The 17,315-nt window shown below is 38.2% G+C and overlaps 1 protein-coding gene and 1 long non-coding RNA gene across 2 annotated transcripts in view; both read right to left on the bottom strand.

Annotated features, from left to right (window-relative positions):
• Positions 1-555: 555 nt before the first annotated feature.
• Positions 556-17,315, bottom strand: part of NUBPL (NUBP iron-sulfur cluster assembly factor, mitochondrial) — a 229,892-nt gene continuing 213,132 nt past the window's right edge. Inside the window, exons 10-11 of the mRNA XM_004017882.5 lie at positions 13,778-13,860; positions 556-2,368 (exon numbers count right to left, since the gene is read on the bottom strand). Coding sequence (XP_004017931.4) covers positions 2,282-2,368; positions 13,778-13,860 — 170 coding nt within the window. The 3' untranslated portion in view covers positions 556-2,281. The remainder of the gene's footprint in view (positions 2,369-13,777; positions 13,861-17,315) is intronic.
• Positions 9,676-13,695, bottom strand: LOC132658122 (uncharacterized). The gene is made up of 2 exons (XR_009597242.1): positions 10,983-13,695; positions 9,676-10,679 (listed from the first exon to the last, which is right to left on the bottom strand). It is a non-coding gene; the product is annotated as an uncharacterized LOC132658122 (long non-coding RNA).

The raw sequence follows: 17,315 nt of genomic DNA, 5'->3' as shown, positions 1-17,315 counted from the left end.
CCCTGAAGCTCAGCAAAGGCTACCAGGGGCAAAATTCTGGAATAAGCTTAATTACTGCTCCCAGAGCTACTTTCCCTTCCTTCATTTTTGAACCTGGGTATAAACTCTAACCATAGTTATTTTTTCAGTGACTTACCTGGAAGCATCTGCAGAGACTTATAGGTGAGAGAGAAGGGAGCAGATGATTATATATGTGAATCTTTTCTAAGGCACATATTTATGAGTAAACTCTTTCTCATTTTTCCATCAGATGTATTAAATTCTGGTACACAACTTTAGGCACTTCTGGAAGCTTATTTAAATTATTCCTTTTCCAGGAAGGGTTAAGCTTGGTTCCACTACTTGCTTTTTTGGTATTCTGAAGTATTCAATGATTATCTACATAGGCCTTCTTCCAAAAAGAGAATAAAATGCTAACTACCACCTAAAGTCATTTCTTCTTTTTCAGAGTGATGAATGATGATTACTGTGTGTCCACAAATACTTTTATTCATGACTTTAATTAGCATGGATAATTTGGTCCAGAAGACTTCAGTTCAGATATAGCAGCACAAGTTTGTTTTTTCAAATTATACTTTTATTTTTATTTTGAGGTATTTGTAGATTCACATGCAGCTTATAACAAATAATACAGAGAAATTTCATTGTGCCCTTTACCAGTTTCCTCCAGTGGTAACACCTTGTAAAGCTACTGCACAATTTCACAACCAAGATACTGACATGGATACAGTCATGATACAGAACATTTACATCCTCCAAAGGATCTCTCATAATGCCCTTGTAGAGCCACAAACACAATTCCCTCCCCCATCACCAATCTCCTCCTTAACCCCTAGAAACCACTCATCTGTTCTCCATTTCTATAATTCTGTCATTTCAAGAATGTTAAGTTGAATCATATGGTACACAACCTTTTGGGATTACTTTTTCATTCAGCGTAATTATCTGGAGTTTATCCAGGTCGTTGCATGTAGTCATACTTTGTTCTTTTTCATCACTAAGTAGTATTCCATGGTATGGATATCCTACTGGTTGTCGAATCATTTACCCAGTGAAAAACTTTGCTTTGTTTTGGCTATTACAAATAAAGCTGCCATAAACATTTATGCCTAGTTTTTTTATGTGAACATAAGTGTGCAAAAACATGTTTATAATGATATATAACTCTTTACCTAATTTTCTGGCTGCTTAACTACAGAGCAAAGAAACTCAGGCATCTGCCAAAGGTCACAGACCATCTCTTTATAAGTGAGGATTAACTAATAAACTCTTATCAGTATTTACAGCTTTATAACCTTGGGAAGCCCTTGACTCTCTCTCTCTGAGCCTCAACCAGACAAGATGTTTTTCCAGGTGTGTTATTTGAAATATGAACTTCATGAAACGCTCCTAAAGGGGAAGGGGAGGTGGAAAAGTTAATGGTCAAATAAGTTGAAGAAATTTTGAACACTATAATCACATTCGTCTTTTGAAATAAACAAATGCCCTTTGGTGTACAAAAGGAAGAATCCAGTATCCAACTGCCCAAGTTCAAACCTCCACTTGCTAGAACAGTAACACTCAGTACAACACTTAACTTTCCCACATCTCAACTTCCCCATCTCTAAAGCAGAGATAACAACAGTACTCCACTCATATCAATGAAAGATTAACTATAAGGACACAAGAAAACCCTTGATAAATGTTAGCTATTATTATTATTGCCATTATAATAAAAATCAAAATCATTATAATTTTGTTAAAAATATACATGCCCAGACCCAGATTCATAAAGTCTAGGGGGAGAGCCTAGTCCAGATGACAAAGTAGAAGTTCATCTGTGTTCAGGAAGGGTCCAAGGTAGTACTAGATGTAGGATTCAGACCCAGACCACACTGCCTGATGGAGAGTTGCCATACTCAGGTCCATACTTACACTCAGTAAATCCTTTAACTCTATCGTCCTGCAGAAAGAGCATGGTTCTCTCCTGAACTGAAGGTTGGGCTTGTAATATTAACTCATGATTCCTTAAGGGGATAGTTCAATAAAATAAAATGCAGTTCTGGGACGCTGGCACACAACAGCTTTCAAAAATATTCCTAAGCATTAAAAAAAACCTTTTTTTTAATTTATGCATTGGTATGTAAAATTTTTATTTGTGAGTCATTGTTTAGCAAATCAAATCTGAAGACTGGACATTATTTCTTTAGAAATACAAGAAAATAATTATGATTGCTATTGTTTCTGTAGGTTTCACCACCACACTGCTGATTTCCAAAGGTCTTAACTGTCAAAGACCAGGCTAATTTCCAAGACACTTGGGGAATGACTCTGGAGGTGGCGGCAATCTTCTTACCACTTCAGTAGCAATCCTTAGGTAGGCTTTGGCCTGGAAAAGAATAGATTTATTTGCTGTATATTTCTCCCCAGTACACATCAAGTGACTCACAAACTGTCGTCGCTGTCTAAAGAGTTGAACAGAATGTAATGAAGAAATTCAATAGTGAGAAGATACTGCTGTGAACATTGCGGGTGGGGTAGAGGAGAAAGGATTTTAAGTTATTTGGAGGGTACTATTTGGAAGGTGACTTTCTGGAAAAAAAAAAAATCAATATTTAGTGGCAGCAATTACTGTTTTTCAAATTCTAATTCCTGTTTCAGCAAACTAGCAACCCAGTCCAGCTGCAGAAAAACTACACCTTCCTCTTCTGAAAAGTTGATATCCTGAGTGGGATACTGCCATAATTCTTTGGCATTAAGAGTTGTTAGTCATTTTTGAAAAGACTATCTATACCACAAGTGGGCCTTAGAAAGCATCACTACGAACATAGCTAGTGGAGGTGATGGAATTCCAGTTGAGCTATTTCAAATCCTGAAAGATCATGCTGCCAAAGTGCTGCACTCAATATGCCAGCAAATTTGGAAAACTCAGCAGTGGCCACAGGACTGGAAAAGGTCAGTTTTCATTCCAATCCCAAAGAAAGGCAATGCCAAAGAATGCTCAAACTACTGCACAATTGCACTCATCTCACATGCTAGTAAAGTAATGCTCAAAATTCTCCAAGCCAGGCTTCAGCAATACATGAACCGTGAACTCCCTGATGTTCAAGCTGGTTTTAGAAAAGGCAGAGGAACCAGAGATCAAATTGCCAACATCTGCTGGATCATGGAAAAAGCAAGAGAGTTCCAGAAAAACATCTATTTCTGCTTTATTGACTATGCCAAAGCCTTTGACTGTGTGGATCACAATAAACTGTGGAAAATTCTGAAAGAGATAGGAATACCAGACCACCTAACCTGCCTCTTGAGAAATCTGTATGCAGGTCAGGAAGCAACAGTTAGAACTGGACATGGAACAACAGACTGGTTCCGAATAGGAAAAGGAGTACATCAAGGCTGTATATTGTCACCCAGCTTATTTAACTTATATGCAGAGTACATCATGAGAAACGCTAGACTGGAAGAAACACAAGCTGGAATCAAGATTGCCAGGAGAAATACCAATAACCTCACATACGCAGATGACACCACCCTTATGGCAGAAAGTGAAGAGGAACTAAAAGCCTCTTGATGAAAGTGAAAGAGGAGAGCGAAAAAGTTGGCTTAAAGCACAACATTCAGAAAATGAAGATGATGGCATCTGGTCCCATCACTTCATGGGAAATAGATGGGAAACGGTGGAAACAGTGTCAGACTTTATTTTGGGGGGCTCCAAAATCACTGCCGATGGTGATTGCAGCCATGAAATTAAAAGATGCTTACTCCTTGGAAGAAATGTTATGACCAACCTAGATAGCATATTCAAAAGCAGAGACATTACTTTGCTGACTAAGGTCCGTCTAGTCAAGGCTATGGTTTTTCCTGTGGTCATGTATGGATGTGAGAGTTGGACTGTAAAGAAGGCTGAGCGCCGAGGAATTGATGCTTTTGAACTGTGGTGTTGGAGAAGACTCTTGAGAGTCCCTTGGACTGCAAGGAGATCCAACCAGTCCATTCTGAAGGAGATCAGCCCTGGGTGTTCTTTGGAAGGAATGATGCTAAAGCTGAAGCTCCAGTACTCTGGCCACCTCATGCGAAGAGTTGACTCACTGGAAAAGACTCTGATGCTGGGAGGGATTGGGGGCAGGAGGAGGAGGGGACGACAGAGGATGAGATGGCTGGATGGCTTCGCGGACTCGATGGACGTGAGTGTGAGTGAACTCCGGGAGATGGTGATGGACAGGGAGGCCTGGCGTGCTGCGATTCATGGGGTCACAAAGAGTCGGACACGACTGAGCGACTGAACTGAACTGAACCGTCCTAGGTTAATCTTCGGAAAGCATTTTCATCAATCTCTTTGAGAATGGTGTCTGATACCAGCACCAAGCACTTACAGGCTCCTCCATCTGGTGAGATTTAAGCACCATGCAAGAATTTCTAGAATCAGTTGTCACATTTCCATCTCTACGACCCCAGTACAACATAACACAAAAAGCAGCTCCCAAGCATCAAGTGGGCCACACTGACCTAAAGCCTGCACAGTCCAGTTAGAACAATGGTCAGGGCATTTGTATTTCAAAGTTTTAAACAATTAAAATGCAAATACTACTTACTTCTTCTACCTTATCTATAAAAAGTAACTGTAAGACAATAGTAAGATTTTCTAAAACTGTTAATTGATACATTTATACACTTAAGAGTTGTGTAGATACTAATTCTACTACTGCTACAACCAGCACCACTTGATGTAATGGTAATAGTTAAAATTTACTTGAGTACTTAATAACGGCCAAGTATTATTTCATTTTATCCTCACAGTTATCGTAAGGGATAAATTCTGTCATTATTCCCACTCTATAAACAAGAAAACCAACACTCAGAAAGATGAAGAGTATTGTCCACAGCATCACAGCTAGTGTGAGATAAGCTGGGCTTTGAAGGCAGGCAGACCAGTTCCTTGACTCTGGATGGTAAAAGAACTGTTTGAGGCTTCTTTACCCTGACTTTACCCTATCAATCCTAAAGGAAATCAGTTCTGAATATTCATTAGAAGGACGGATGCTGAAGCTAAAACTCCAATTTTGGCCACCTGATACAAAGAACTGACTCATTGGAAAAGACCCTGATGCTGGGAAAGATTGAAGGCAGGAGGAGAAAAGGACAACAAAGGATAAGATGGTTGGATGGCATCACCGACTCAATGGACAGCAAGCTCTGAGAATTGGTGATAGACAAAAAGCCTGGCACGCTGCAGTTCATGGGGTCACAAATAGTTGGACACAACCGAGAGACTGAACTGAACTGAACTACCCTGACTTGATGTTTACTGTGTTTCACACATCTTGATTATTTTTAAAAAACTACACTCAAAAGTAAATATTTCCTCCATTTAGGGAAATAGTTTAATATAGACCCCTGTGTATTTACATTACGAAGTTGATACAACATAATTAGAAATTAGCATTTTGAAAAGGAAAAGAATTATTTTGATATATATAATTATGTCGGGCTTTCCTGGTGGCTCAGACAGTAAAGAATCTGCCTGCAATGCAGGAGACCCAGGTTCGATCCCTGGGTCAGGAAGATCCCCTGGAGAAGGACTCCAGTATTCTTGTCTGGAGAATTCCATGGACAAAGGATCCTGGCGGGCTACAGTCTGTGAGGTCACAAAGAGTTAGACACGACTGAGTAACATTTTCACCCTTTCATATAATTATATACATATACACATATATATATTATAATTTTGTGCCACAAAAAGAAACCCATGTTCGTAACTCACATCATAAACTTAAATAGTTGTCACATATTATATCAGAAAGAAGAAAAATATGTATACACACACACAGCTACCTTTATGTGTGTGTATATGTGTACGTGTATGTATCTGTGTATACACAGGCATTATATATACACGTATGTATAAACAAGGGCCTACTATATAGCACACGAAATGCTGCTCAATTTCTGTAATAACCTAAATGGGGAAAGAATTTGAATAAGAATAGGCACATCTATATGTTAAAATAAAAAATTTACTTGCATTTCCCCCTGGGAGTTGGGAATGAAAAAAAGTCAGTCATGTCTGTTATCTCTCAATCAACATGCTGGAAAACTGTTCATTAAGGAAATTTTAAATTATACTAATTACAACAATGACACACATTTAAGTGTATATTGTCTATATATATATTGCCAGGCTACTTGTTTCATTGTTGAAACATATCATATATAATTACATAATATATATGTTTCACATTACTTTACACCTTACATTTTGGCTCTACTTCTTGAAAAAGATCCAGTGATTATAATCAGAAATGTTTGACTTTAAAAGGAGCAATTGCTTATTTATGTTAATATTAATAATTGATATATTTGGGTTTGTATTTATCAAGTTTTTGTGGTCTCCTCAAAAAACCTGATTTAATTTCGTATTCAACCTATATTAACTTCTTTTCTACTAACTTTTAAAAAATAAATAAACATTTGACCCCTTTTCTTTATAAGTTATATATTTAATATTTGTCAATTTTTGATCTGGAAACAACAGCGTAATTTAAAAAGAAACTAATTACAGAGTAATCTTATTTAATACTTTAAAGATCTACCTTGACAATGTAAGATTACAGGTAAACGTACTTTCAAATGCTACTTTTTCATTGGTGATATGTATTTAAATTTCTTTAAAAATACATGCATGGATCCTAAGTGCACACAGCAATGAAAGTGTACAAACAACACACTTCTGTAACTCAACACCCATGTCAATAAGCAGAATACTGTCAGACCCCCAGAAAAAAAAAGATAAAAACTATGTTTGTTCCCTAATAGGTGAATTATATTTTATTTTACCAGGAAAGTGTTAAAATTTCATTTACATTATTCTTTTAAATAAAACAGTAGCTCTCAAAATATGAATAAGACCTTATATGTTTTTACTGAGAACATACTGTACTTACTAGTATAAGTCATCACGCAATCTCACGTATGTAAAATAAACACCATTGGCTCAACTTGGATGAAGTAACTGAACTTATCTGCTCAGTCACAAAGTCAGCAGGATGAAGAGCATTCACAGCTGGAGCTGCCTGACTCCAAAGCCCAGCTCCCTCTAGCGCATCACACGTCTGGGCTGTGTGCTCAGTTGCTCAGTTGTGCCTGACTCTTTGCAATCCCATGGACTCCCACCAGGCTCTTCTGTCCAAGGGATTCTCCAGGCAAGAATACTGGAGTGGGTTGCCATTTCCTCCTCCAGGGGATCTTCCTGACTCAGGGATTGAACCTGCAACTCCTGCATCGGCAGGTGGATTCTTTACCACTGAGCCACCTGGAAAGCCCACCACACCACAAAGAAAGTGAAAGTGTTACTCACTCAGTTGTGTCCCACTCTTTGCGACCCCACGGACTGTAGCCCACCAGGCTCCTCTGTCCATGGAATTCTCCAGGCAAGAATACTGGAGTGCATTGCCATTTCCTTTTCTGGGGGATCTTCCCAACCCAGGGATTGAACCCGGGACTCCCACACTGCAGACAGACTCTACTGACTGAGCCATCAGGAAGCCACATCACACATTAAACAATAGATTCAAAATACAAGTAATTCTAATCAAAATGTACTGTCTAAAAAGGGTTTCGATCTCTGCTGTAGTCACCAGAAACAACAGATTTTGCTTAAAAATGGAAACAACATATACTTTATAAAGAAATATTTCTTTTAAAATGAAAGTGTGATTTTCAGGACTTTCCTGGAAGTCCGATGCTTAAGATTCTGTGCTTCCACTGCAGGCAGCACAGGTTCCATCCCTGGCTGGGGAACTAAGTTTCCACACACTGCAAAGTGTGGCCCCCTGCCATGTCCAAAGCGCTCATTTTCACCCATGCATTATTATAAATATTAACACCTTTTATCTCCTAGTAGCTTTTCTAGGTATTTAAGTCTAATATTTTACTATGTAAATAAAAGCACACTAAGCCAAGCTAAGGCCATCATTCGATACTTTCTTAGTTCTTACTTACATTTAATTAGAGATATAAACCTATCTCACTACACAAAATAAAGATTTCATAATAATCAAATTTGCTACATTTTACCTTTGCTTTTTAATGGAATATCCCCAAGCTTAAACTTTCAATATATCACACTGAAAGTAACGGTTAGATTGTCATTTGCTGAGAAATCACTTAAAGTGCTTAGTTTAACAGTTTCAATTTCCACAAAACTGTTGAGATTTAATTTTTTCAGCCAATGCAGTATCATTCAACAAATACTTTTTGGTTCTTAGTGCAAGGCATAGTTTTGGGAAATCTGTGGGATGTAATGATAAAAAAAAAGGGAGGCAGAAGCACTCTCTGGTAACGAGTTGGTGCATTAAGGTCAGACAAGTAAGCTTTAAAATCCTAGTTCCATTACTTATTAGCACTGGCCTTGGGCAAGTGAATTAACCCTTCCAGGCTTGGTTCCATTATCTGTAAAATGGTTAAAATAATAGCATCTACCTCAAAGGGCTTGGGGGCATATTAGGTAAGAATAAAGTATGTGAAGTACTGTAATACAAAAAGTAAATAATAAATGCGTGTCTACTATTATTACTATTATGACCTCAAGTAATTTACAATCTCACTGAAGAGTTCATACTAACATATCCTTTTGGACAACTTTCCTGCCTGCGGACTAAGAAATTAAATCCCTTCCTTTTGTTTAATCTGTTATTACCAAGTAAAGGAACTGGATGACAGCCAAAGTACATGAGCTTTATGGTGGGCTTTCCCCCTTTGTCTTTGATTTTAAAGATGTGAAGTTCTAGTTTTCCATACACAGTCATTCCATATCAGGATTATGAGATTATAATGTAGAAATTATAAGACAATAGGGCTTTGACTTACCTTTTAAAGCCTTTACCAGGTATATTTTACAGCATAACTTTTAACATCCAATATTAAGGCTTTTACTTGACAAAAAGAATGAAACCACAAAATTAATGGTCAATCATAGGTTCATCACTGTGTCCTGGATTCAACCAAAGGTAAAAGATAGAAATAGTTGAATGAACTTATAATTACACAAACCAGAAGAAATGCTATTGAACTTAAGAGTTTTGAATCCTGTGTCAACTCTCTCTCCCTTCCTCTATTGCTTTCTCTGGCTATTTTACACTACTTATATTTATAGCTTCAATTACTCCTGGTTCCTCAGTTGTGCACATAGTGAAAAAGTGAAGTCGCTTAGTCGTGTCCGACTCTTCGCTACCCCATGGACTGTAGCCTACGGGGCTCCTCTGTCCATGGGATTTTCTAGGCAAGAGTACTGGAATCGGTTGCCGTTTCCTTCTCCAGGGTATCTTCCCAACCCAGGGATGGAACTTGGGTCTCCCACATTGCAGGCAGACGCGTTTACTGTCTGAGGTACCAGGGAAGCCCATGGTGCACATATGCAGATGGTTTTGACTTTTGGTTGAATAGGTAGTAGCCAGTTGGAGCTTTTTAACTGGTACTTTAGCCCCTCCCAACTTTTCCAATGATGCCTCAAATTCAACACATTCCACACCTTTCAATTAATCATTACCTTTTTAAATATTACTGGAAGAGTTAAATTCCTAATGCCTAATTTTAGAATATTTTATGGACAGAGAATGAGAACCCTGGAACCTGGTGCTGAGAGGAGGGACTAATTAAAGATAGATAAAAGAAGGAGGAATTAGAAAGAAGACAAAAAGCTAAAGATGAAACTTTTATTTATTAATAAATTTGCCTGTAGCAAACCCCTAAAAGCTAACAATGAAAAGTGTCAATCTAAAGGGCTAACAATTAACAAATAATTTGACATATTCCATCCCATTAATTTTTATAGAAGTTTATCACACTTGCAAGTAAACACTTCCTTCGTTCTTTAAATGAAGACATTCAGGCAGAATGGGCACTAAGCTTCCATGCATATGGCAGAATCTGTTGAGATGGCTGTGACCAGCTTCTGAGAGCAGATTTCCACTTAAGTTCACAGGGAAAAAGGGAAGGGGATTATTAGAAGGTAAGATTCACCATAAAAGTCATCAGAAGGATCCTGATTCCAGGACTCAACAACAGTTTCCTAATGTCTAGGAATTCCTAATGTCCTAATAAAACCTTTAATGCTGAGGCTGAGAACTCTATCCTCATCTTATGATTCAAATTCTGCTGATTTTTAGATTTCACCAAAGAGTGACATTTACCTGAAGCTATGTAAGGGGAAGGGCATAAATGGGGTCAACCCTTTGATGAAGGGCAGAGGAAAGACAATTAGTACCATGACAACTTTCACAGGACATTTCACAAGATATAAATACTCATAGCTGTATTCTACTTGGCATTTTTCAAAATATTTTCACATTATCATCTCATTTAATCCTTCTCATTATGATATCAATTTACAGACAGAGAGAAAGGTTCAGAGACATGAGGGAACTTATCTAAGGTCACACTTAGAAAGTAGCATTCTTAAAAAAAATTAATAAATAAAGTAGCATTTTTGGTAATGAAATCCCAGGCTAATACTGATTAATGCTTTGCTTTTCATGCAGAGACCTTTTGAGAATCTAGTAAATCTCTTGTTCAATTTCCCAGAAAAATGCACATTCATATATTCTGGATATAACTTCAGGGGAATTCTCAAACCCAGGTTAAGATCCTCTGTATTATGGCTGCCACTGTGCACACCGGTGGGACCACTCCTCTTCTCTAGATCTCTGTAATATGAAAAGGAGGTGAACTGAAAGCCAGCCTAAATATACACGATAGACACTGAAGCAAGCTTGCAGTTAATTGAGAAGGGAAGCAGATACTGCCTTGGGAAGAGGATGCACGCCTACAGTTCCAGAGCTGAGTATGGAAATAGCCTCGGGTACTATCTTGGACAGATTCCTTACTGCGAATGAATCTCTACTTCTTCATTTGAAAAATGGAGATTATCAAACATACCTCACAAATGTGTTAAGAGAATCAAATTAAGAGACTATATTGTATTTAATGCACTCAAGTACTGTACTCACTTCTTAGAAGGAACTGAAGAAATCATAGCTATTAGTAGAGGACTCGGAAGGTGACTAGAGAAGGAAAAGGCAATCCACTCCCGTATTCTGGCCTGGAAAATCCCATGGACAGAGGAGCCTGGCGGGCTACAGTCCATGGGGTCGCAAGAGTTGGACACGACTGAGCGACTAATGAAAAGAGGACAGCATTTGGAAGGAAAAGAATTGTTTTTTAATCACATCTTAGCATCTATCAGTTCTGTGACCGTGGGAAAATTATTTAGCTTCTACGAGTCTCAGTTTTATCAACTGCAAAATGAAAACTATTTATACATTGTATTAAGTTGTTGTGAGCATTGAAAGTATATAGATGCCTAGCAGTGTCTAACATACTCTAACTGCTATTATTGTTAGAAAGATGGTTAATAACAATGACTGTCTGCAATCTAAGGGTAGGAAACAATAACTTCCATGGAAACAAAATAAATACAAAGCTCCATGTTTTAAATCTCTTTTTATGGACATGTCTGAATCTTAAAAAACTGCTCAGAAGTCTTCACATGTAAGGTTGATAATGTGGTGCATGAAATTCTCACTAGTTTTAGCGGAGACTTCACCAGATTAAGTCTAGCCTAAACCACAAAGGGGTAGCTTGCTCACACTACCATAAATGTCAGCCAGCAACAGTAAAATAACAGATCTAATTTTACGTAAGTGTAAATGAGATTTAAAAAACATGTAACCAAAAACCTTTACAAACACTGTTGTTTAGAGTTTTAAATCATATTGCTTTTTGATGGCTGCTATATATTCTCTGTTATGTTACACTCCTTTAACTTTCTGAAATGTTTTTGCTTTTGGAGAATCTCAAAGAAAAAAAATAATGGACAGGAGGGAAAATATTTTAAAACCTACATTCATAATTGAAATAAACTACTAGACAATTATTCTTATTGAAAAGGATTCACCACTACATATCTTTAAATAGGCTGCTCTCAGGAGGCATTTAAAAGTATGTGACTTTCAAAACCTTCAATTTTCATACAACTTTTCATTCACTGCATAAAGTACACTTACAGTAGATGAGATTGCCATGCTTCAGTTGTGAAAGCAATAAAAGGTTATGTTTTTTGCTTATCTGAAAGATTTCAAAGAGAAGACTGAAAAGGAAATTTAACATTTATTACTAAATAAGAGGCAGAGAAAGGAAAAACAAGGATATATACAATAGTACGTTTACTTAGACATCACATCCCAGCAACTCAATCACCTGTACCATAACTGTCGACCCTTAAGAAAGAGAAAGGAGCTCTGGGTCCTGAAAGAGATAGTTCAAAATGAATATACTTGACCAATCTTAGACTTCTAGTTGTCAGCTTTGCCCTTATTGTATTCACAGTTCTAACAAAGTCTGGCTCCTTTGTCTTTCAGTTCATATAGGATTAGAGGAAGCAAACTAGAATGAAAGGGAGAATAGTTATGGGTGGACAAAATAACGGTACTATAAAGCCACACTTATCTGGTAAGGAAAAAAAAGAGAAAAGCTAAGAGGACTGATTGAGGCTGTTTGGCAAAGGAGTGTAAGAATTACATTAAAACTGATGCACCAGATGATGGCTCACTTTCGAACATAAACAGCAACTGCTACTTAGGAAAGAAGAGATATATATGACTTTATTATATATGATTATATATATTGTATATATAATAAAATCATACACATATGATTTTATTTCTATTTTAAAAAGAATAAAACAAAAGAGCCATGACAAACCTAGACAGCATATTAAAAAGCAGAGACATCACTTTGCTGACAAAGATCCACACAGTCAAAGCTATGGGTTTTCCAGTAATCATGTATAGATGTGAGAGTTGGACCATAGAGCCCCAAAGAATTAATGCTTTTGAACTGTGGTGTTGGAGAAGACTCTTGTGAGCCCGTTGAACTGCAGGGAGATCAAATCAGTCAATCCTAAAGGAAATCAACCTTGATTATTCACTGGAAGGACTGATGCTGAAACTCATACTTTGGCCACCTAATGCAAAGAGCCAACTCACTGGAAAAGACTCTGATGTTGGGAAAGATTGAAGGCGAAAGGAGAAGAGGGTGGCAGAGTATGAGACAGTTAGATAGCATCACTGACTCAGTGACATGAATTTGAGCAAACTCTGAGAGATAGTGAAGGACAGGGAAGCTTGGTGTACTGCAGTCCCAGGGATCACAAAGAGTTGGTCACAACTCAGTGACTGGACAAGAGCTTACACTTAAAGGCAGTAAGCTTCAGCAGGCTTTGAAAAATCTATCTGTACCCCAAATTATATTAGATAATGAAACACTATTAATTTTCCCACCTCACCTCCTCAATCATATTTATTAAAATAAATGCAGTGAAAATCCCATCTCTAAAGGTTTATACACTTTTCCTACATTCAACTCAATTTTTTCTTATATTTGGTTTCCTTCCCTCAACAATCAGCTGAACTTCTAACACTGAAATAAAATAACTTCAGGCAGTTAGATATTGCTAGCTAGCAAGAAAAGAACTCTACAAATTTCCGCTGTTCATATTCATCAGGAGAAAACTGGTTGGGTGATGATTCTTTGTAGTTGGGCCTGTTCAGCTGGTAATTCAGAATCAGCACTGGTATGTCTACCTCATAGTAACTTAAAGAAGCTTTGAATAAGTTAACTAATCTTTGGTTAATACATGCATTCCAAATAGACAAACTTGATCTCCCCAACCTTCTTTCTATATATCAAAAAGTATATACCTTGTGAAAATAAATTTAAAAACATACTTATAAATATAACTTACCTCATCACTTTCAGGCTGTGAAAACACAATCGGCTGGCCTGTATCTGAGGCTTCCCTTATGTTAAGATGTAAGGGGATGTCTCCTAAAAGAGTCCATCAGATATCCATTAGTACCACAGAAGCTTATACAGGCATTTGAAATTTTACTCTTTGAACTGCAGAAACAAATTGATTCAAATCAACCTGAGTTATGACTATCCTCAAATTGCTAAATTTCTGAAAAACAAATTTCAAATGAAAATTAGGGAAAAAATATTCCATTTAAGGGTAATACCATGATTACATTTGAAAGCAGTGTGGCAGTCAATCAAGGAATAAAATCTCTGATTTATTCTTTGCTGGAGGTCTTCCAGCAAAAATGACCTGGAAGATATTTCTAAATTTTTTCCCTATAATAACTGATATAAATAGACATATCTTGCCACATAATAACAGGCAACTGAAAAGGACAGATGAAGAGGCAAAGAAGTTTTTAAAAAGCACAACAGAATAATCTTCTTGATAGTGGCAGATGGGTGAGCAAACAGAACTGTTGAAAAGCAGGGCAGACTTGTTAGTTCAACTATCTGCCTCTTTATCAGATAGAATTCTTTTATAACATATCAATCTATATAGCAGTATACATAACTTGAGCTCTCAGGAAATAATCAGTTCAGTTCTGTTCAGTTGCTCAGTCATGTCCGACTCTTTGTGACCCCATTCCTGGAGTTCACTCAGACTCACATCCATCGAGTCAGTGATGCCATCCAGCCATCTTATCCTCTGTTGTCCCCTTCTCCTCCTGCCCCCAATCTCTACCACCATCAGAGTCTTTTCCAATGAGTCAACTCTTCGCATGAGGTGGCCAAAGTACTGGAGTTTCAGCTTTAGCATCATTCCTTCCAAGAACACCCAGGGCTGATTTCTTTTAGAATGGACTGGTTGGATCTCCTTGCAGTCCAAGGGACTCTCAAGAGTCTTCTCCAACACCACAGTTCAAAAGCATCAATTCTTCGGCACTCAGCTTTCTTCACAGTCCAACTCTCACATCCATACTTTTACTGGAAAAACCATAGCCTTGACTAGACGGACGTTTGCAGGCAATGTAATGTCACTGCTTTTCAACATGCTATGTAGGTTGGTTATAACTTTCCTTCCAAGGAGTGAAGCGTCTTTGAATTTCATGGCTGCAATCACCATCTGCAGTGATTTTGGAGCCCAAAAAAATAAAGTCTGACACTGTTTCCACTGTTTCCCCAACTATTTCCCATGAAGTGATACGACCAGATGCCATGATCTTCGTTTTCTAAATGTTGAGCTTTAAGCCAACTTTTCACTCTCCTCTTTCACTTTCATTTAGAGGCTTTTAGTTCCTCTTCACTTTCTGCCATAAGGGTGGTGTCATCTGCATATCTGAGGTTATTGATATTTCTCCTGCCAATCTTGATTCCAGCTTGTGTTTCTTCCAGTCCAGCGTTTCTCATGATGTACTCTGCATAGAAGTTAAATAAGAAGGGTGACAATATACAGCCTTGATGTACTCCTTTTCCTATTTGGAACCAGTCTATTATTCCATGTCCAGTTCGTTGCTTCCTGACCCGCATACAAGTTTCTCAAGGGGCAGGTCAGGTGGTCTGGTGTTTCCATCTCTTTCAGAATTTTCCACAGTTTATTGTGATCCACACAGTCAAAGGCTTTGGCATAGTCAATAAAGCAGAAATAGATGTTTTTCTGGAACTCTCTTGCTTTTCCATGATCCAGCGGATGTTGGCAATTTGATCTCTGGTTCCTCTGCCTTTTCTAAAACCAGCTTGAACATCTGGAAGTTCACGGTTCATGTATTGCTAAAGCCTGGCTTGGAGAATTTTGAGCATTACTTTACTAGCATGTGAGATGAGTGCAATTGTGCGGTAGTTTGAGCATTCTTTGGCATTGCCTTTCTTTGGGATTGGAATGAAAACTGACCTTTTCCAGTCCTGGGGCCACTGCTGAGTTTTTCAAATTTGCTGGCATATTGAGTGCAGCACTTTCACAGCATCATCTTTCAGGATTTGAAATAGCTCAACTGGAATTCCATCCCTTCCACTAGCTTTTTTTGTAGTGATGCTTTCTAAGGCCCACTTGACTTCACATTCCAAGATGTCTGGCTCTAGGTGAGTGATCATATCTTCATGATTACCTGGGTCGTGAAGATCTTTTTTGTACAGTTCTTCTGTGTATTCTTGCCACCTCTTCTTAATATCTTCTGCTTCTGTTAGGTCCATACCATTTCTGCCCTTTATTGAGCCCATCTTTGCATGAAATGTTCCCTTGGTATCTTTAACTTTCTTGAAGAGATCTCTACTCTTTAACATTCTGTTGTTTTCCTCTATTTCTTTGCACTGATTGCCGAGGAAGGCTTTCTTATCTCTTCTTGCTATTCTTTGGAACTCTGAATTCAGATGCTTATATCTTTCCTTTTCTCCTTTGCTTTTCACTTCTCTTCTTTTCACAGCTATTTGAAGGCCTCCCCAGATAGCCATTTTGCTTTTTTGCATTTCTTTTCCATGGGGATGGGTCTTGATCCCTGTCTCCTGTACAATGTCATGAACCTCTGTCCATAGTTCATCAGGCACTCTATCAGATATCTACCCAAGATGGGAGGGTCATGGTGGAGAGGTCTGACAGAATGTGGTCCACTGGAGAAGGGAATGGCAAACCACTTCAGTATCCTTGCCTTGAGAATCCCATGAACAGTATGAAAAGGCAAAATGATAGGATACTGAACGGGGAACTCCCTGGGTTGGTAGGTTTCCAATATGCAACTGGAGATCAGTGGAGAAACAACTACAGAAAGAATGAAGGGATGGAGCCAAAGCAAAAACAATACCCAGCTGTGGATGTGACTGGTGATAGAAGCAAGGTCCGATGCTGTAAAGAGCAATATTGCACAGGAACCTGGAATGTTAGGTCCATGAATCAAGGCAAATTGGAAGTGGTCAAATAGGAGATGGCAAGTGTGAATGTTGACATTCTAGGAATCAGCGAATTAAAATGGACTGGAATGGGTGAATTTAACTCAGATGACCATTACATCTACTACTGCGGGTAGGAATCCCTTAGATGAAATGGAGTAGCCATCATGGTCAACAAAAGAGTCCGAAATGCAGTACTTGGATGCAATCTCAAAAACGACGGAATGATCTCTGTTCGTTTCCAAGGCAAACCATTCAATATCACAGTAATCCAAGTCTATGCCCCAACCAGTAACACTGAAGAAGCTGAAGTTGAGTGGTTGGTTCTATGAAGACCTACAAGCCCTTGTAGAACTAACACCCAAAAAGATGTCCTTTTTATTATAGGGAACTGGAATGCAAAAGTAGGAAGTCAAAAAACACCTGGAGTAACAGGCAAATTTGGCCTTGGAATAAGGAATGAAGCAGGACAAAGGCTAATAGAGTTTTGCCAAGAGAATGCACTGGTCATAGCAAACACCCTCTTCCAACAACACAAGAGAAGACTCTACACATGGACATCACCAGATGGTCACCACCGAAATCAGACTGATTATATTCTTTGC

Source organism: Ovis aries, chromosome 18 (assembly GCF_016772045.2).
Source record: "Ovis aries strain OAR_USU_Benz2616 breed Rambouillet chromosome 18, ARS-UI_Ramb_v3.0, whole genome shotgun sequence".
Classification (NCBI taxonomy): Eukaryota; Metazoa; Chordata; class Mammalia; order Artiodactyla; family Bovidae; genus Ovis; species Ovis aries.
This window is presented reverse-complemented; position numbering and strand designations above follow the sequence as displayed.